General features: G+C 45.4%; 1 protein-coding gene across 8 annotated transcripts in view; it reads right to left on the minus strand.

Annotated features, from left to right (window-relative positions):
• The window catches only part of MGAT4A (alpha-1,3-mannosyl-glycoprotein 4-beta-N-acetylglucosaminyltransferase A), a 124,237-nt gene extending 118,077 nt beyond the window's left edge, over window positions 1-6,160 (minus strand). For 5 of the 8 annotated variants that reach the window (XM_064572589.1, XM_064572587.1, XM_064572588.1 and 2 more), the window contains exons 1-2: window positions 6,016-6,148; window positions 1,467-1,796 (exon numbers count right to left, since the gene is read on the minus strand). In XM_064572589.1, the coding sequence (XP_064428659.1) occupies window positions 1,467-1,560 (94 nt within the window). In that variant the 5' untranslated portion in view covers window positions 1,561-1,796; window positions 6,016-6,148. Of the gene's footprint in view, window positions 1-1,466; window positions 1,797-5,203; window positions 5,631-5,711; window positions 5,797-6,015 lie in introns of those variants that run through there. The other 3 variants (XM_064572584.1, XM_064572586.1, XM_064572585.1) reach the window with 3 other exon arrangements.
• Window positions 6,161-17,268: the final 11,108 nt, after the last annotated feature.

Raw genomic sequence — 17,268 nt, forward strand, 5'->3', positions numbered from 1 at the left:
AGATATACACATCTACATAGACATATCTACATACATGCCAGAGGAAAATTAAATAACGAATGCACCTTTTCAGTTATCTTCATGTAAGTTAATAAAATAACACCAGCAATAGGACCCTCAAATAACCTGGAGATGATGACCTCTCTAACTTGATTCTAAAAAACCAAATATATACTTCCATCCTTCTTTGCCATCAACATTCCCTAGATTAACATAAGGAATGGGGGCACCTGGTTGGCTCAGTAGGCTGAGCATCCGACTCTTGATTTTGGTTCAGGTCATGAGCTCAGGGTTGTGAGAGATTGAGCCTGGAGCCGGGCTCTGTGCTGGGCATGGAGCCTGCTTAAGATTTTCTCTCTCTCCCTCTCCCTCTGCCCTTCCCCTGTGCATGCACATGTGCGCTCTCTCTCTCTCAAATAAATAAATAAATAAATAAGGTTAAAAAAAAAAAGCAAAGGCATTATCCCTGAATATCACTTAACAAATAACCTTCCTTAAAAACATAATTCAACAGTAAAACACAATAAACTTAAAATTTGTTTCCAAGGGGCGCCTGGGTGGCTCAGTCATTAAGCATCTGCTTTCGGCTCAGGTCATGATCCCAGGGTCCTGGGATGGAGCCCCACATTGGACTCCCTGCTCCGCGGGAAGCCTGCTTCTCCCTCTCCCACTCCCCCTGCTTGTGTTCCCTCTCTCGCTGTGTCTCTCTCTGTCAAATAAATAAAATCTTAAAAAAAAAAATTTGTTTCCAGTTTTTTTTTTTTTAAGATTTTATTTATTTATTTGACAGAGAAAGAGAGAGCACAAGTAGGCAGAGTGGCAGGCAGAGGGAGAGGGAGAGGCAGGCTCTCTGCTGAGCAGGGAGCCAGATGTGGGGCCCGATCCCAGGACCCCAGGATCATGACCTGAGCCGAAGGCAGCCGCTTAACCAACTGAGCCACCCAGGCGCCCGTTTCCAGTTTTTAAGAATTTATCCTCACCCACTTCATAAATACTCTTGCCCAAAGAGCAATCTGTCAACACATGTAGTTTAAATCATTAACTACACAGCACCAAATCATTACTATAATCAGCATGTAAATTTCATGAAGGCGCTGATTGTGTCCTTTTAAGCACTTTAAACAACATCCAGTACAAAGAAGCTTATTAAGCATTTATGATGTTTAATAAAAATAAAATGTCAAAACAAAAGTCTATTATTCAACTTGGCTGCCATGTATAATATAACCACTGATCAGTATCTATTTCTCCAAGTGCAATTATAAGAAATCGAAAACAAACCCCATTCAAATTAGAAATTCTGTCTCCTCTGTCCAAGAATACAGTTTCATTTTTGTATCAGAAAGAAACTAGCAGGCCACCAGCAGAGAGCATGCAACATGCAGACTGTTGGGGTACTTAACCAAAGCATTTATGCACCCTTTACTACTACATTTCATGCACATTTTTGGAGATATTTGCCTTACCTTTCCCATTTTGCCACGTAGTATACCAAGATAAAGTCAGGAACGAAGTGATAAATGCTAAAACAGTAGCTACAGTTCCATTTCGGAGCCTCATCTCATTTCACCATCACACTGGTTCATATGTTTATGATGATAACCAGGACTGTTCTCTTTTTAATCCTGAAGTCAACTGAATCCAGTACTCCTGGCTCTGGGCCAATAAAAACAATCAATAAGAGAGGTTCATTTCAGATGCTCCGCAGAACAAGCCTAGCAGCAACACCATTCATAATTGCTATTCAGGATTGTCTTCACAGTCTTCATAGGCTGCTGTCTCAGGCTTCTTTCTTCCTATTCAGGGAAAAAAGAGAAAGAAAAACTTGTTCAATAATGCAAAATATTATTTTCTTCATTTGTCATTCACCATTATGAACAGACTTTTGGCTGGGCTAACCTCCATCTACAAAGATTATCCCCACACCTAAACAATTCATTTATTATATTCTAGAATCGTATGGTGTTTCCCCTCCAGAAAAAGAGCTTCAAACTATATTCCCTCCTCATTGATTCTGTTTTGTCGGCAAAAAGAAAATTGTGGCTCATTATTTAAAGGGAGAAGTTGTGGGACTTGTTAAACAAATAGTAAGCCACAGATTCCAAGCTGATAACTCTGAGGATCACACAACAGTTCCTAAGTAATATAATTGTCACACTCCTCAGTTTTCCTATTGCAAAATAATAGTTACTGTTTTGAAAAATTTTAAGAAAAACTGACAGACTACAACCTACAAGCATCAAAAAACCTGGGCTCTAGATCCAGCAACATCATTCTATATAGGACCTCAGGTGTGCCACTGATCTAGGCCTCGCTTTTTCATCCATAAAATTGAGCAAACCACCTGTCCTGGTTCCACTTCGAGGACACAAATAATGTTAAATAGAAAGGTCACAGTTATTATTGCCATTTATCATTATCATAAAAGAAATGTAGTTGTTCCAGTGATTAACCTGCTCCCAAGGTGTCAATTGGGAATACGGAAGGATTTAGAAAATGCAGCAACCCAACCAGAACATTCACTCCGAAAATCTGGAGATCACCACCCAGCTAGCAGAGCTGTTGAGAAATTTGAATTCAATCAAGTCCTTATACGTACTTAAGTATAGTCACCTAGCACTTAATAGGTTCTCCATAAATGTTAACTGTGTTAAAAAATAAAAGCAAACAAACAAACCAAAAAAACAAAACAAAACAAAACAAACAACTGCAGCCAGCCACGGGTTTGGTCTGCACTATGCATAGCCAGTCTCATTCCCTGGGGGCATGTCAGGCACTCCAAGATGTCCATTGATTCCCAGTGGCCTCAAAGGGACCATAAGATGCACGTGGCAATATACTAAGACACACTCTACTGGGGTGAGTTAATGCACCTCCAAAAATGCCTAACAAGCCCAAGGGACAATTCCCTCAGCTACAAAGTATGGCTGATTAAAGTAGCCATTTGTAGGCAATTCAGAAACCACCATCTCAGCTACTTTGTAAAACTGAACATAGTAACTAGAAATCTCTGCTAGTCTAAGGCACAGTATTAATGGTAACAATGATAGAAGCTACAAGGTACTGTTTCCTATGCTTCATTATATGCTTTAAATCTTCAACAAAACCCTAAGAGGCAGGCCTTTTTTAAATTGAAGTATAATTGATACACAATGTTACATTAGTTTCAGGTGTAATGAGACAGGCACTGTTAACCCAGAGAGGGAATACTAATCTTACCCACCACCCTTTGCCTCTCAAACTGGGCCACCTGCACCTTGTAAGTACAAAGAGAAGTGCTAGGGCCACTCCCTGTCTAGAGAACCTTCCTGAGGTATTGTTATCCAACAGTGTGTGAATTTTAAAAATGTTCTCTTCTATAACGAATATGGATCTATTATGAAATAAGCTGCAAAATTCATAGGAAATTTCCGAGTTTAAACCTAAGACTTTAAACAAATTTCTCACTTCCTGTAACCTCTGGCTAAGCACCCCTCCCCCACCACACACACACACCGAAGCATGCCTTTTAACCCTCCTTGGCCAGTAGCTCTCACTGTGGCATAATATTCTAGAAGCACTGAACCCCTCTACTTCCTTGCTTCCTCTTACTATCTGAAAACAAAGAACTCCAAAGATATTCTCAAAAGTTATCACTATTTTCTACAACCAAAGTGACTCACTTTCTATAGTTAAGACAAGTTAACATCAAACACGTTCACACTGATGGTTTAGACTTTAAAATCTTTGTGGCAAAATCCTACAATTTGGACTAAATTCTTAAAAGTGCCTAATATATTGTCTTATATCAATAAGCACCCAATAATGAGTTCTGATTATAAAAAGAGATGTGATAACTCAGTGAATTATGTAATGTAGAATTATAATCCTGGTGCGACATTATATAAAAATGTATATAACTTTCTGTTGCTACATATTTAGCCGCACCCTACTTCAGGAAGGATTTTTTCCTAGTGAAAGACCTAAAAGTATACAGGTTATTAGAGTAAACATCCAATTAATTATTACGGGGAAGTGGAGAAGGAATCATAAAGGATATTTCTAAATAGTTTTATTAAAGACAAAGAAAGCCCATATGATAAAATTCAGTATAAATACAATAAAAGTGAATGACTTCTAAAATCAAAGTAGACTATAGATATACTATTAGTAATGTGAAAAATATACCAAATATTAAAAATTGGATCCAGGAAGCTATTAAGCTCAGTCTGAAGACACTTACCAATTCTACTAACAAATAAGACCTGAAATTCTGCAGGACAAATGTAAGAGCATTTTACTAAGAATGTAGTCATACATTTTAATTAGGGTTTCCAAACTAATGAAATTTAACTGCACAGCACAAGTGAAGACTCCAGACCAAAGCAAAACTAATGATCTCCATGCTCTTCAACCAGGAGGCAGTCACAGTCTGGACAGCCAAGAGCCCTCTGGATTGACTGACTACCTAAGGCAAGAAACAAAGTGACTCATTTTTATCTTTTTATCGTTTATCATTTGCAAAAATTTGAATCTAACACTTTAATGCTGAGATTATCACTTAACATATTTGAATCTTTAACAATAAAAAAGGTGGTGGCTAAAATTACTAATCATCTTCTTCATCCTGCAAAGACAAATGGAACTTCAACTCTAGACCTCAGACTGAAAAGTGTTTCATCTGACTGCCCTTTAAGGGCTTCAGTCCTATTGTTTTATTATTAGATACAAAAACCTTCATTTAAAGTGTTCTCTGAAACATTCAATACATTTTATGGCTGAGAATACTTTGCTGAATGGCATATTCCCTCATTATCCCACAGACAGGACAGAGGTGCCTGAAGAAAGGCACAAGCATGAAATCCACGACGTAAGCTATACAACTTTATACACAGTAATTATGTAAAATTTCATTTATTTTAAATTTATCAAAGGATTAATATCTTTCATTAATACAGTTTACATAATTTCATCGTCCAGTACATTTTCGGATTTACAAGTGCGGGCTAAAGAAACCCACGCCACGATAACCTGTTAATAAAACTATTTTTTTAACATTCAGAAAAAGAAAGATAAACCACAAAACGATTATTTGATTCTAAATTTAGGTTCTGTATGCCACCGAGCGACGCTATCATTATCTTCCACGAGAATTCGTCCGACAGCAAAAGCACAACAGCAAAATCCATGGAAAGCATTAAAAACATACATTATGTCTGCTTACATTTCGCAATTCGGACTCAATGAACGGGCTCAAGAGAAACACACGCTGCGAGAAATAAAAGCGGGCCCGCAAGTGGTATGACTGCCAGCTCGCAAAACACGCCTCGGAGGTGTCACCTGGTACACTTTGTGTGCAATCACCCGGACCCAACCTAAGGGTCCCATCTGCAGCTTCCCCCTCCAGGACAACTGGGGCCTGGGGGGCATGGGGGTGCTCTTTCACACCCGACCCTCACACCTTCAGTTTGTAGAAAGATTCGCTACGACCGCTACACGCCGCCTCCGCGTCGGCGGGAGCACCCCTGCCTCCATGCCCCGGACCTCCTGGCCCCCGCCTCACCTGCCCCCGGCCCTGTAAAGGCTCCAACCCCGGGGCGGGGGTGGGCCCTGGCGGCCGGGTCCCGCGGGCAACTCTCCCTTCCCCCCAGTACCCCCTAAGCCCGCACTTTGCTCCACTTTGCCCCAAAGTCGACGAGCCCCGCTGCGCCGGGGAGCGCCGGGAAACGCACCAGGCGCCCTGCCGGCCACCGCGAGAGCGCGCGGCACCAAGGGGCTGTAGCGGCAGCGGCGGCGGCGGTGGCACGGGGCTGACCCCGCGGCCAGGGCGCCCCGGCCCGCGCCCCGCCCCGAGGCCCAGCCAGCGCCCCGATCCGGCCCCGCAGCAGCCGGAGGCGCGAGCTCCCGGTCGGGCCGCGGCGCGGGCGCCTCCGTTACCAGCAGGTGGATCTTTCGCGACCCGGGCGGCTCGCAGCCCAGCAGCCGGCACCTCCCCTCCGTCCTGCGCCCCTCCGCGCAGCCGCCCTGCGCCCCCACCTCGAGGCCGCCCGCGCGCCGCCGCCGCCGCCGCGAGCCGTGAGCCCCTCACCCGCCGCTGGCGTTGCCAGTGCTGCCGCGGCCGCCGCCGAGGCTGCTGTGGCCGCCGCTGCAGCCGCTGCTGCTGCCGGGTGCCCCGCCTCCCCAGCGCGACTCCGCCCCCGCCGCTGGAGCGCCGCGGCCGCCCCGCCCGTCGGCCCCGCCCGCGACCCCGCCAGCCATTGGCCGCCGGTGCTGCGCGCCCTCCACTGGGCGCCCCCGCGCGGCCCAGCCGCTCGCGTCAGTGGCCTGACCGGCTGTCATTTAGGGGCGCCGTCTCGCAGCCTATATAACTCTCCTGGGCTCCCTTTCCTCCCCCCGCTGCATTTAATGTCACGGCGAGGTCTGGAGCTGCGTCTTGGTCTCGGGTCCCAGGCTCCGAGAGCTCGGCGTCTCCGCGCCGCCCCCCTTCCCCCCCCCCGGCCACATCTGGCTTTAATCCTCCTCGGCGAGTGCAGAGGCAGCTCAGACTGCCAACGGAAGGCCCGAGGGAGCTCTCGGCCTCCGCCTGGGCGCGCGACCCGACCACCCCGGGCTGCCTAACCGGAGCCCCTGGCCCCAGCTGCAGGTCCCGTTCCCCGGTCGTCCGGCCTGGGCAGCATTCCTGGCGACAGGTCCCAGGGGCAGGTCCCACTCTAATCCAACAACAGCTTCCGAGGCCCAGCAGTTCCAGGCACCTCACCGACTGTCTCTGACCTTCGTGGCATCCCCAGTGATAGGCATCGCTATCCCCAATTTACCGGGACACGGGAGGAAGGACTAGCTTAGGCATAGGAAGAAGAAATACAAGGTTTAAAGGCAGATCGTTTGGGTGCCAAAGCCTTTGATTTTACCACTTCATCACGTGTCCTGCCACTTTCTCCTGGGCCCCATGTTCTAATCTTTCACCATGTCAAAAGGTTTGAAGTTAACCAAATAGGTAATCATCTATAGAAAGGCTGAGTGATCCGCCTCTCTTTTGCTTAGTGTTCTTATGTACTACAACTTGTGTTAATAGTAACTACCACTGGGCACATCATCTTTTGGATACACACCAAAGATGTGTTATTTTAACCATTACAATAATCCTCACAACAACCCTGCAAGTTAATATTTACAGGGAACTAGGGGGGCCAAAGATCAAGGAGACACCCTTCTTCCTGCCAAGCTCCCAAAGTAATACATAGGTTCTTTTTAGAAACCAATTATCCAAAAATTCAAAACTCTTAAGAGGCAAACCTCAATCAGAATAGTTTTTCCCCCCAGCAAAGTTGTGATGTCTCGATAGTAGTAATTAATAATCAACTATGACATGCATGGGTTTCTTAGCTCTTCCATGGTGATATTTCTCTCCATGACTGTTGAGCTGTTTTAAAGGTCCAGGAAGACATACATGATTCCTTCCTCCCGTGGTCCTCCCTTGATTCAGGGGGAACAGACAAAAAGGTTCATCCACTACCCAGCACCATGAACATAACTTAGGCATGACAGCCATGACATCGAATGACAACTTTTCTCTCTGCTTTGGGGTCTGAGAACCAGACTTCCTGTGCTCTATGACAAAGACATTTCCTTGTAGCAACCTGGCAACAAGATTTCACGACCGGATGTAAGCAATAAAGATAAACCATTATGGGATACAACCTTTGAGACACTGATTGATACATCTTGCCTAAAATAGCTTTTGGGAATGGAAAATCCTAGACCTTATTACACATTGTTCTTAGTGACAGACAAGCAAACTGCCTCTTGCAAATGGAGAAATCTCTGCCATTTGACAGAGGATGGAGAAAGCCACCGAGCCATGCCCACAAGATTGGCCAAAAGACCAAGTAGCACGGGTAGCTACTATTCCTATTTTACAGAGGAAGAAACGGAAGCCCTGAGAGATTAGTTTAGCAGATGCAAATAGTAATTTGGGCAGCTAGTAAATGACAGAACCAGAATTCACATCCAGGTGTTTGATTCCAGAGCCCCTACATCATTCCACCACACTACCTCTCTGCTTGAGCCTTCAGCAATGGACAAAATTTTGTTGAATGGATGAATATCAAAAAGATATGTTCCTCTCCGCTTTCTCCATCTTTTCCCCTCTCAGTAAGAGACGGAAATGAAAGCATTCACAAACATTCTGTAAGCAGAGGCATATGTCAGAGGAGAAAGGAAAGCCTGGAAGGCCAAGTTTCAATTGCAGACTCAATGGGCTTTTTCAGGAAGACGGCAGGAACTCCCCCTGGACACTGGTTAGTGGCAAAACCTACAGCAGAAGCCAGAGAGCAAGCAGAAAAGACAACTGCCTTCCTTTTGGGGCCTTTCTGATAATATGTTGCTTCTCCATCTGTCAGCAGAAGGGCAGGTTTTGGAAGAAATCTGGCCCTGTAGTTAAACTCATCACAAACCATTCACATTTTAGCTCAGGAAAATCTGGATTTCAGTTCATTGTCCTAAAAACTGGAATGACATGGAATATGGGCCTCCAAAGTATACGTCATAATTGGTTGCTCATTCATCCTAACTTTGCAGAGCACACGATCCTGGATTTTCCAATTACATCTATGGAATCTGTTTAAGAAAGCAGTCATACCAAGCCCCACTGAGTCCTCTGTTTCTTATCTTTTCCATGATGATTCCCTCTTTTATTCCTTTTGTTCCTTCTCTACCATGCAGTTTCTTTTTGCCTTCTCCAGTTCAGAGCCAGTGGAAATAAGGGAAATGCTTAGGCAAGAAGTTCTGCCTGTAACTTCATCAATCTGTATTCTGTCCCCAACAAAACTACTATGTTCTTTCCACATTTTCTGAATGCCTATGAGGGGCAAAGTCATCCGGCATCTAACCTCAGGACACTTACACACTAGTGGGAGAGGTGGGTAAGGAATTAAACCCCAAGACAGTGCCACAAGTTCAAGGTACTAGGACAGAAGATAGGATGGGGCCATCAATGAAATTCTCAGGGCAGAGAAGGCTTCCTGGAGGTGACACCTGAGCTAATAAACTCTGTAGTTCCACGCCAGAAGCTAATCTTTTCCCTTTATTGCTTAGATGGTGCGTAGTTGTTGGTGGGGCCATGCCTACAGCAATTGACTTCTAAGAAATCAAGCAAGTGATCTGTAGTTCTCTTCAACTCCAGTCCCCTCTATGCATTAGCAACCAAATTGCATCATATATGAATGTTTATAAATGTTGTGATTCTGGGGTGTCTGGGTGGCTCAGTCAGTTAAGTGTCTGCCTTCGGCTCAGGTCACCATCCCAGGGTCCCGGGATCGAGCCCAGCATTGGGCTCCCTGCTCAGCAGGGACCCTACTTCTCCCTCTGCCTGCAACTCCCCCTGCTTGTGCACTCTAGCTCTCTCTCAAATAAATAAATAAAATCTTTTAAAAATAAAAAAATGTTGTGATTCTGGTTTGTTGGCTACTCACTTACATGGGATCTTCTTTCAATTATGAAGGTTTCAAGAGGAATCACCCCAGGAGGTCCTTCCTGGCTCCTGTAGATGTGGCAGGAACCCTCTCATTTCACTTGATAAACAGTGTGCTCTATCACTTTTAGTCTAGAAGCTACAGGGGAACTAGGACCAGGATAGGCAGTAAAAGCTTATGTGTTTTCAGACACAGTGTCCCAACTGTTTCTGTTGTGTGATCAGACAGGGCACACACGGACCAAGAAATTAACAAGACAATTCAAATAGAACCAACCTATTTAATATTCGACTCCAGGTGGACATTAAAGTTCATCCAGATGGACAGCAGAGAGCTAAATGATTTTTATTTTTTTATTTTTTACACTTCCTCCTCACACCTTTGCTTATCCTGATGTGAGAGAAGCCTTGAAAGATGCCTTTCCCATTTCATTCGCCTTCACACTGTTGGGGTAGAGGGGCCTATCCGACTATTCAGACAAAAGCCAACCTGGGCAGCTATGTAATTTTGGAATTATGAGACCTCACCATACTTAAGTGCTGTGGTCAGTGGCATTTGCGTATGTGTACAAGACATTACTAAAATTGCTCAAGAAAACCCCAAAAGAGAATCCTACCATCTTACCGGGAAAGGGCTCCCTTCCAGACATTGTTAGAACAATCAGCAACGCCCCATGGCAGGAAAAAAATCTCTGCCAAGAGTGTTTAGGAGGATTGGAGGGATCACTCCCTTTTTAGCCACACCATTAACGCTGACTCACTGGTTTTATTATATTTGATGTATACTCTGAAGGCACGATGGAAGAGGATTGTGCGCCAGAGAATTGCAGAGCTTTGGGGATTTTTTTTCTTTTCTTTTTCTTCCTCTGTGAATTCGGTAGTTGTAAAAGATGCTGGATCAACAGCCCTGCATCTGAAATCCATCCATGCATAAAACCAATTTCAGCAGTTCAACTGTGCTACTCTATCAATTCCTTTCAAACAGGATAAAAACCTTTACTGGAAAAATACACTCAGGACCATCACTGCCCAATATTGGGCCATTTGGAGCTATGGATAGCTGGACGACATAATCGTTGTCACCTTTTTCATAACAACCGGTATTTCTTTATCCTCTCTTAGAGTGACGGATCACCGCCCTACAAACAGGTGTATCAGCCAGGCACCAGTCAGAAAAGAAAAAAGAGGGGCACCTGGGTGGCTCAGATGGTTAAGCGTCTGCCTTCAGCTTGGACCAAGCCCCGCATCGGGCTCCTGACTCAGCGGCGAGCCTGCTTCTCCCTCTCCTTCTGCCTCTCTCCCTGCTCATGCTCTCTCTATCTCTGTGTCTCAAATGAATAAATAAAATCTTAAAAAAGAAACGATTTTAGGTATTTTGGACAGAGAAATTAATACACAGGAGGTTGGTTGCAAAGGGGTTGGAAGGGTTGAATGAAGAAAGAAGGGGGTGAAGAGCAAAAAGAAAGCCAGATGGATACCCAAGCTCAGGGGTTGCTAATGCCCCCGGGGTGGACACCTGGAACTTGCATGTGCTGCTACACTATTGAAGAAACCACTGCTATTGGTTCTGGAACCCTGAAAACGTGCTGCCTCCACCTAGGGGGCTGGAGACAGGAATCACCACCCCGCCCCAGCTCATGCAGCTGTTGCCAACAACCTCCAGCAACTGCCACACCGTTGGTGGCAGAAGCAGGAGGCTTCTCGCTTTTCTCTGCCTTCTGATCTCCAACCAGTGCCTCCTGCAGGCAGACACTAACAGAAAGCTCCAGGAAGCCTGGGGAACTGCAGCTAGCTCACTCCCAGCTCCAGCATCACAGAGCAGAGGACACAAAGGCAGCACGTGTAAGGCTAGAGACAATGGGTAGATAACCAACCCAGCGTCAGAATAAAAAGCCACGTCAGGCATTCTTTAAAGCAAAACGAGGAGCTTGTCCTGGAAACATGAGGGACTGGAGAACTGTAAGCCTGTCAGATCTCTCCACTCCAGTGGGGTTTATACCAACTCTAGAAAACACGGTTCACCTCCACACTGCTCTCAGGAGAGACTGTTCACATGTCTCATGGCAGTCTTCAAGACACTGTCACTAGTAAAGCGAGACTTTTCTGTCAAATGAGGCCCAATTAAGCCCTTACATGATCAGCAGTGTAGAAGACGCCGAATTATCCAATGCAGTCTCCTCCCTCGAGGAGTTCGCAGTCTGGCTGGGAGAACACCCACAGCTCTCCTCGTCTCATGTCCGCTTGCCCCTAGAGCCACGTTCCCCTGCCCCTCAAGCCACACCACGCCATCCTGATGCACTCCCTGCCTTCCACAAAGGGGTGCAGGCCATTGCCTCTGGCGACCCACTCCCCGTCCCCCTTCCACCACCATCTTTGGCCAGCTAGCATCCTTCAAGAGTCAGCTTGCTGTCACTTCCCTGGGAAGCCCTTCCTTACCTGCGAGCCTGGGAGAGGGACCCATGGCTCTCCTGTCCCAACTCCTACCTGCAGATTCATCACTCTGTAGCATTACCCTGAGTTTCCAAGCTGGCGTTAGTTGGAGGAAGGGCAAGCTTTGGCCCCTCTCTGCCTTTGGAGTGATTGGGTCAGATCTGGGGCAGCTGGAACCCTCCAGCTACAAGCGGCCTGGGGGCCATGAAGAATCTTATCACTTTCTCCGTGTTTTGTTAAGTGAAAAAAGGTGAGCCGCACTGATACCATCGTCTGCTGACTTCTGTGCCTCATTCACTCAGCTGTTACGCTGCTTGAGGGCTGGGACCATCTTACTAAGCATTGTATGGCAGGCCCATGGGAGCTACTCTGCAAATGTTCGTTGATGGAATGAGGGAGGATTTTGTGGAACAAAACACACTTGCTCTGAGGCTTCAAAAACAGGTGAAGGAATTGGGCAGGTGTAGGGAAAAAAGAAGCATTACAAGAGAAGGAACACACACACACGGCAGAGCACACTGGTCGTTCATGGCACCTGGGCAGGAAGGGGTGAACAGAGGTATTGGGGAAAATATGGCAGGTTATGGAGGAGAGTGCGGGAGAGTTCCAGCCTCAGGCTCCGGTAAGAGGAAAGCACTGAAGGTTTCTGAATTGAAAAGCAATGTTAACAAAAAAATATTCAAGGGTAGAGGAATCCTCATGTCATTGACACCAGCGAGAGACTACTGTAGCATTTTTACCTGAATTTCAGAAAATGGGTTCTTCGGACTATTGAACAGACATTTACTGAACTGCTACTATATAGCCCATGTGCATACCTCTGCTGGAGGCACTTAGTAAATATTTGCTCATTGCTTTGGTTGTGCTTCCTACTTTAAATTTTACATTGGTCTTGGGTCAAAATCACAAGGTTTATGAAATGCTGAAAGAGAATGGAGAACAAAATTTCTCTTCAGTAAATGAACGTTCTAATATTGGCGTGTCAGCTGCAACCGAAAATACAATATCACTTCAGAAATGGACTATCGTGACAACTAAGGCGTCTCTTCAGTGGGAGAGAATCTTCCAGAATTCTGAACACTCCATTCAATAGACATGTTCAAGTCATGCTCATTATAAGGACTTTGGGGAGGTAGAAACACTGTAAGCAATCGAGAATGTCTTCTGAATACAAAATCTTGGTGCACAGAAGTACCAGTAAGACATTCCAAGGCAATCACCACAGAGTGCTTTGTAAAACTAATTTTTAAAAAATTCTCTACAAAGTTTTTGGACAGCCATTTGTTTTGCATCCTTAACAAATGCTTATTGAAGGTACACACTGTAAGAGTGACCAGCCTCTGGTTCTGTATGGGAAGGGAATGGGGGAGCAAGGTTCCACTTATACCCTGGAGGTAAGAGGGGTGTCAGCAAGTGCTTCCCAGGCTAGGGGGCAAGAGAACAGCTCGAACAGGTAAAAAACCTGAACACAGTTGAGTTAGGAGCACAGAGGCCTCCTTCTAGAGGAACTCAAGTCTGGTACAAGCTGGACCCTGTTCCTTTTCCTCTGGGCCCCCAGTGCTGGTTCAACGCCTTGTGCCATCATCCAGCCAGCCGGCCTGGCTTTTCCTCAGATGTTGACTTCTTTCACCACCTGAATGATTGCCACATCCTTTCATGGCGGAGAACTTTTTGTTCCTGTCCGTTCTCCTCATAAAGACTCCATGTTATCTAACTCCATGTTATCTATCCATGTTATCTATGATACATAGATATACAGATAGACAGATACATACCTAATCAAAAGTTCTGACTCACAACAATGCGATGGCTGACTCAAAGATGGTTAGCCATTAACTGACGAGCTGGTGTCCCAGGATCCAGGGCCCTAACACTTGGACCCTGTCCTGTTTTTAAACTGGATGGAGACCAACAGAACTCATCAAATCTCTTCTCTTGAAGGGCTTTGAAACAAAGACACGCAGCATCAGGGCAGAAGCAGAAACACAGAGGATGGAGTAGACAGAAGCCACGAGCAAAGAGGAAGCCAGAGGTAGAGAGGAAAGCAGAAAGGAAAGAAATGAGTCCATTAAAGGGTAAAAAGCAGCAGCCTGATGGTGAAGCAGACTGAGCAGTGGAGGCTTGACTGAGGCAGTGCTGGACCAGCCTGTCAGGCCAAGCCACTGTAGGATGGGAGAGTCTACTGTGGGCAGAACAAGGATGGTCAGACTTGAACTTGTCCGGGAGGCTGAAGGCTTGATTCCTGCTCTTCACAAAACTTAGCCTCCCACGACTCTTTATGGGGGATAGAGCAGAGGGTCAGGGGTTTGAGGAAGCCTGCCTGGTCTTCATAAATACGACTTGACTGTTTTTGTGAAGGACCTTGAGCTCTTACAAGATCACATATGCAGATTCAAATACAAAACCTCAAACATTCTGGAATCAAAGACATATTTTAGATTATCCACAGTTTATTTTATGTGCTCCACTATTCCATTCTCCTGTCACCCGTTAGTTGAAAAAAGTAGGTAATTATACTTATTTCCATTTTGAAATTTGAATTTAAGACAATTGGGTATGGATTGAAAAGGTAGAGAGGCCAAACTGCCAAAGCTCATCAAGGCGGCCAGAGATCCAAGAAGGCTAAGGTTGGATAAATGTGTGACTTATTCATGTACAGATTCTAAAACCATCATATAGAGGACAAAAATGATCCATTTCTGATAATGATGATCATAATTTTCACATTCCATTCATTTTCCCCAAACCAAAAACATGAGATCACTCAGATAAATCCTCTTGCATTTTAGCATTCATTAGAACTGCCTGTGTGGTTTTTTTTTTTTTAAATCAGCCTTCTAATTTTCCAACCTGAATCCTATCTAACTGGCCACATTTATGTTGCCATTCAGAGGTAACAGAGATGATATTCGAAAGTACCAGGGAGTTGGACTCTCAAACTTCTAGCAGGATGTGGATTTGGCACTGTGGGCTTATAATGAAAAAAATATAAGAACTGGGGCGCCTGGGTGGCTCAGTCGTTAAGCGTCTGCCTTCGGCTCAGGTCGTGATCCCAGGGTCCTGGGATTGAGCCCCACGTCGGGCTCCCTGCTCAGCGGGAAGCCTGCTTCTCCCTCTCCCACTCCCCCGCTTGTGTTCCCTCTCTCGCTGTGTCTCTCTCTGTCAAATAAATAAATAAAATCTTTAAAAAAAATAAAAATATAAAAATATAAGAACTGCTCCCAGCTAATGGAAAAATAAATTGGAATTGTATTGGGAATGTGCCCAAAGGAACTTGCCTCAAATGAGAATTGAGTTTTTATTAGAAAAATCTGATAAGAGTAAAAAAAATTCATCCTCTGATCCCTCTACTCATCTAATGATTCTTATAATTTATTGTTTCATTGCCCTTTTATAAAGGGACATTACACTCGAGTGTCTGTCAAATGTTTCTGTAATTATGAAAGTCTCCTCTGCCCAGCAATGTGAAATAATTTCTCCTTTCAAATGAAAGCTTCAACCTTGCAGTGAAAAGTACGTGTGCCACTTTCTGCAACTTCCCATGCTAAAGGAAAAGTCATCATCTTGGCCTCTGCAGAGAAGAACAAATATTTAGGAAGCTTCTTCCTCATTTTAGCATTTGCCATACTTGCTATTTGGCCACATATCATATTTCTTTCCTGTTCAACAAATATTTACTGAGGGCTTACTGTGTTCTGGGCACTGAGCACTGTATGGCACACACAATTGAACACAGTTCTTCATTTTATCTGGAGTGTGGGGTAAGGGCAGGAGTATAGCAAGAAATGAGGCTGTCCTGGAAGATTGGTGTGTGGGGTTGGTTTGGGGCGGGGAGGAGACGGGGGGAGCGTTTGGGGGCTAGCCTAAGGCGTATGGACTATGGGAAGTCATCAGATGTTTTTGAGAATGGCTGGTGGTAGCTGGTCAGGACGTGGATCCTGATCCTCCTGGTGGCAGCCTGCACCGTGGGGTGGAGGGGAGGGAGGGTGGACCCTCTGGGCAAGAGCAAGAGAGCAAGAGAGGAGAGGTGGCAAAAGTGGCATGGAGATTTTGAGCCTCGTGATGGGGCTGATAGTAGCATCCCCAACCAAACTAGTGATGGAGATGCCTTCAATTCTGGCTCTGCTGAATCAGAGCTATGAAGAGATACAGATATGAAGCTCTTTGGCAGGAGTGGGAAATGAACATCAGACTTAGGAGACAGAGGGGATGCCAGCAAGATGGAGAGGGATGGCTGTGAGCAGAGGCCACGGGGTTTACCAGCTAGGTCACTGGCCACCGTCACGAGAACCCTTTCAGGGAGCTGGGTCAGCAAGAGGCTCCAAGGCCATTTGCCCAGGACGAGTGGGTGGTCAGGAGGTGAAGGCAGTGAGTGTGAGCTACGCTTTACAGGGTGGAGAGAAGCCTTTCTGGTTTTCTTGTTATGATCAGAAACAGTTGAAGATGAAGAAAAAGGCGATCTAATTGATAAATCATAATCTCATAACTGGCTACATCCTATAGAGCATTCCCTTTTAGATTTGCCAACTTAGGATTCCTAATTATTCCCTATGTCTCTGCTATTTTTCTATAATTGCAAGTAAGAATGAAGTAATCATAAATATGGCTAGCATTCCCAGAACATCTACCCTCTGCCAGGCATCACACTAAGAACTCTCAACATATTAATTAATTTAATCTTCATGACAGCTCTAAAAGGTTGAAACTCTAATTTTTGCCTGTTTCACACCCAAGGAAACTGAGGCAAGAGACATGAAACAACTTGTGTAAATTCATGCAACTAGAGCCGGGATTCAGCTCAGGTGTCCTGCTGGAGCTGTGCCTTTAGTTGGGATGCTGGCCTCCCCCAACCACTGCAAAGGTATAAAAGGAGTCCTAGGAACTTTACAGAAACTAAATACAATCATAGAAAGCTTTCAAATACTATTCTGAGACTGACTCATTTTAGAGAGTGACTTGGGCTGAGTTGATCATCCTTGTTTCAGGGCCAAGAGTTATGTAGGGAAGCTGAAAAATCTGCCAACATCCTAAGCCTAGAGTGGAGGACCCTAGGAGTGAGGAGGAACCCTAAAGTCCCTCTGGTCAAGTGCTTTCTTCACATGAAAGGAAACCACCATCTGCAGTTCCTGGGTGGCTAGGTCGGTTGAGCATCTGACTCTTGATTTTGGCTCAGGTTGTGATCTCAGGGTCCTGGATTGGAGCCCAGCACCCAGCTCAGCAGGGAGTCTCCTCAGGATTCTCTCTCTCCCTCTGCCCCTCCCCCCACTTGCTTGCTCTCTCTCTAAAATAAATAAATAAATCTTAAAAAAAAAAAAAAAAGAAAGAAAGAGGGACGCCTGGGTGGCTCAGCTGGTTAAGCGTCTGCCTTTGGCTTAGGTCATGATCCCAGG

The sequence above is a fragment of the Mirounga angustirostris genome, unplaced genomic scaffold, assembly GCF_029215605.1.
Source record: "Mirounga angustirostris isolate CCGP_5_RB_7025 unplaced genomic scaffold, mMirAng1.0.hap1 SCAF_10, whole genome shotgun sequence".
NCBI classification, from domain to species: Eukaryota; Metazoa; Chordata; class Mammalia; order Carnivora; family Phocidae; genus Mirounga; species Mirounga angustirostris.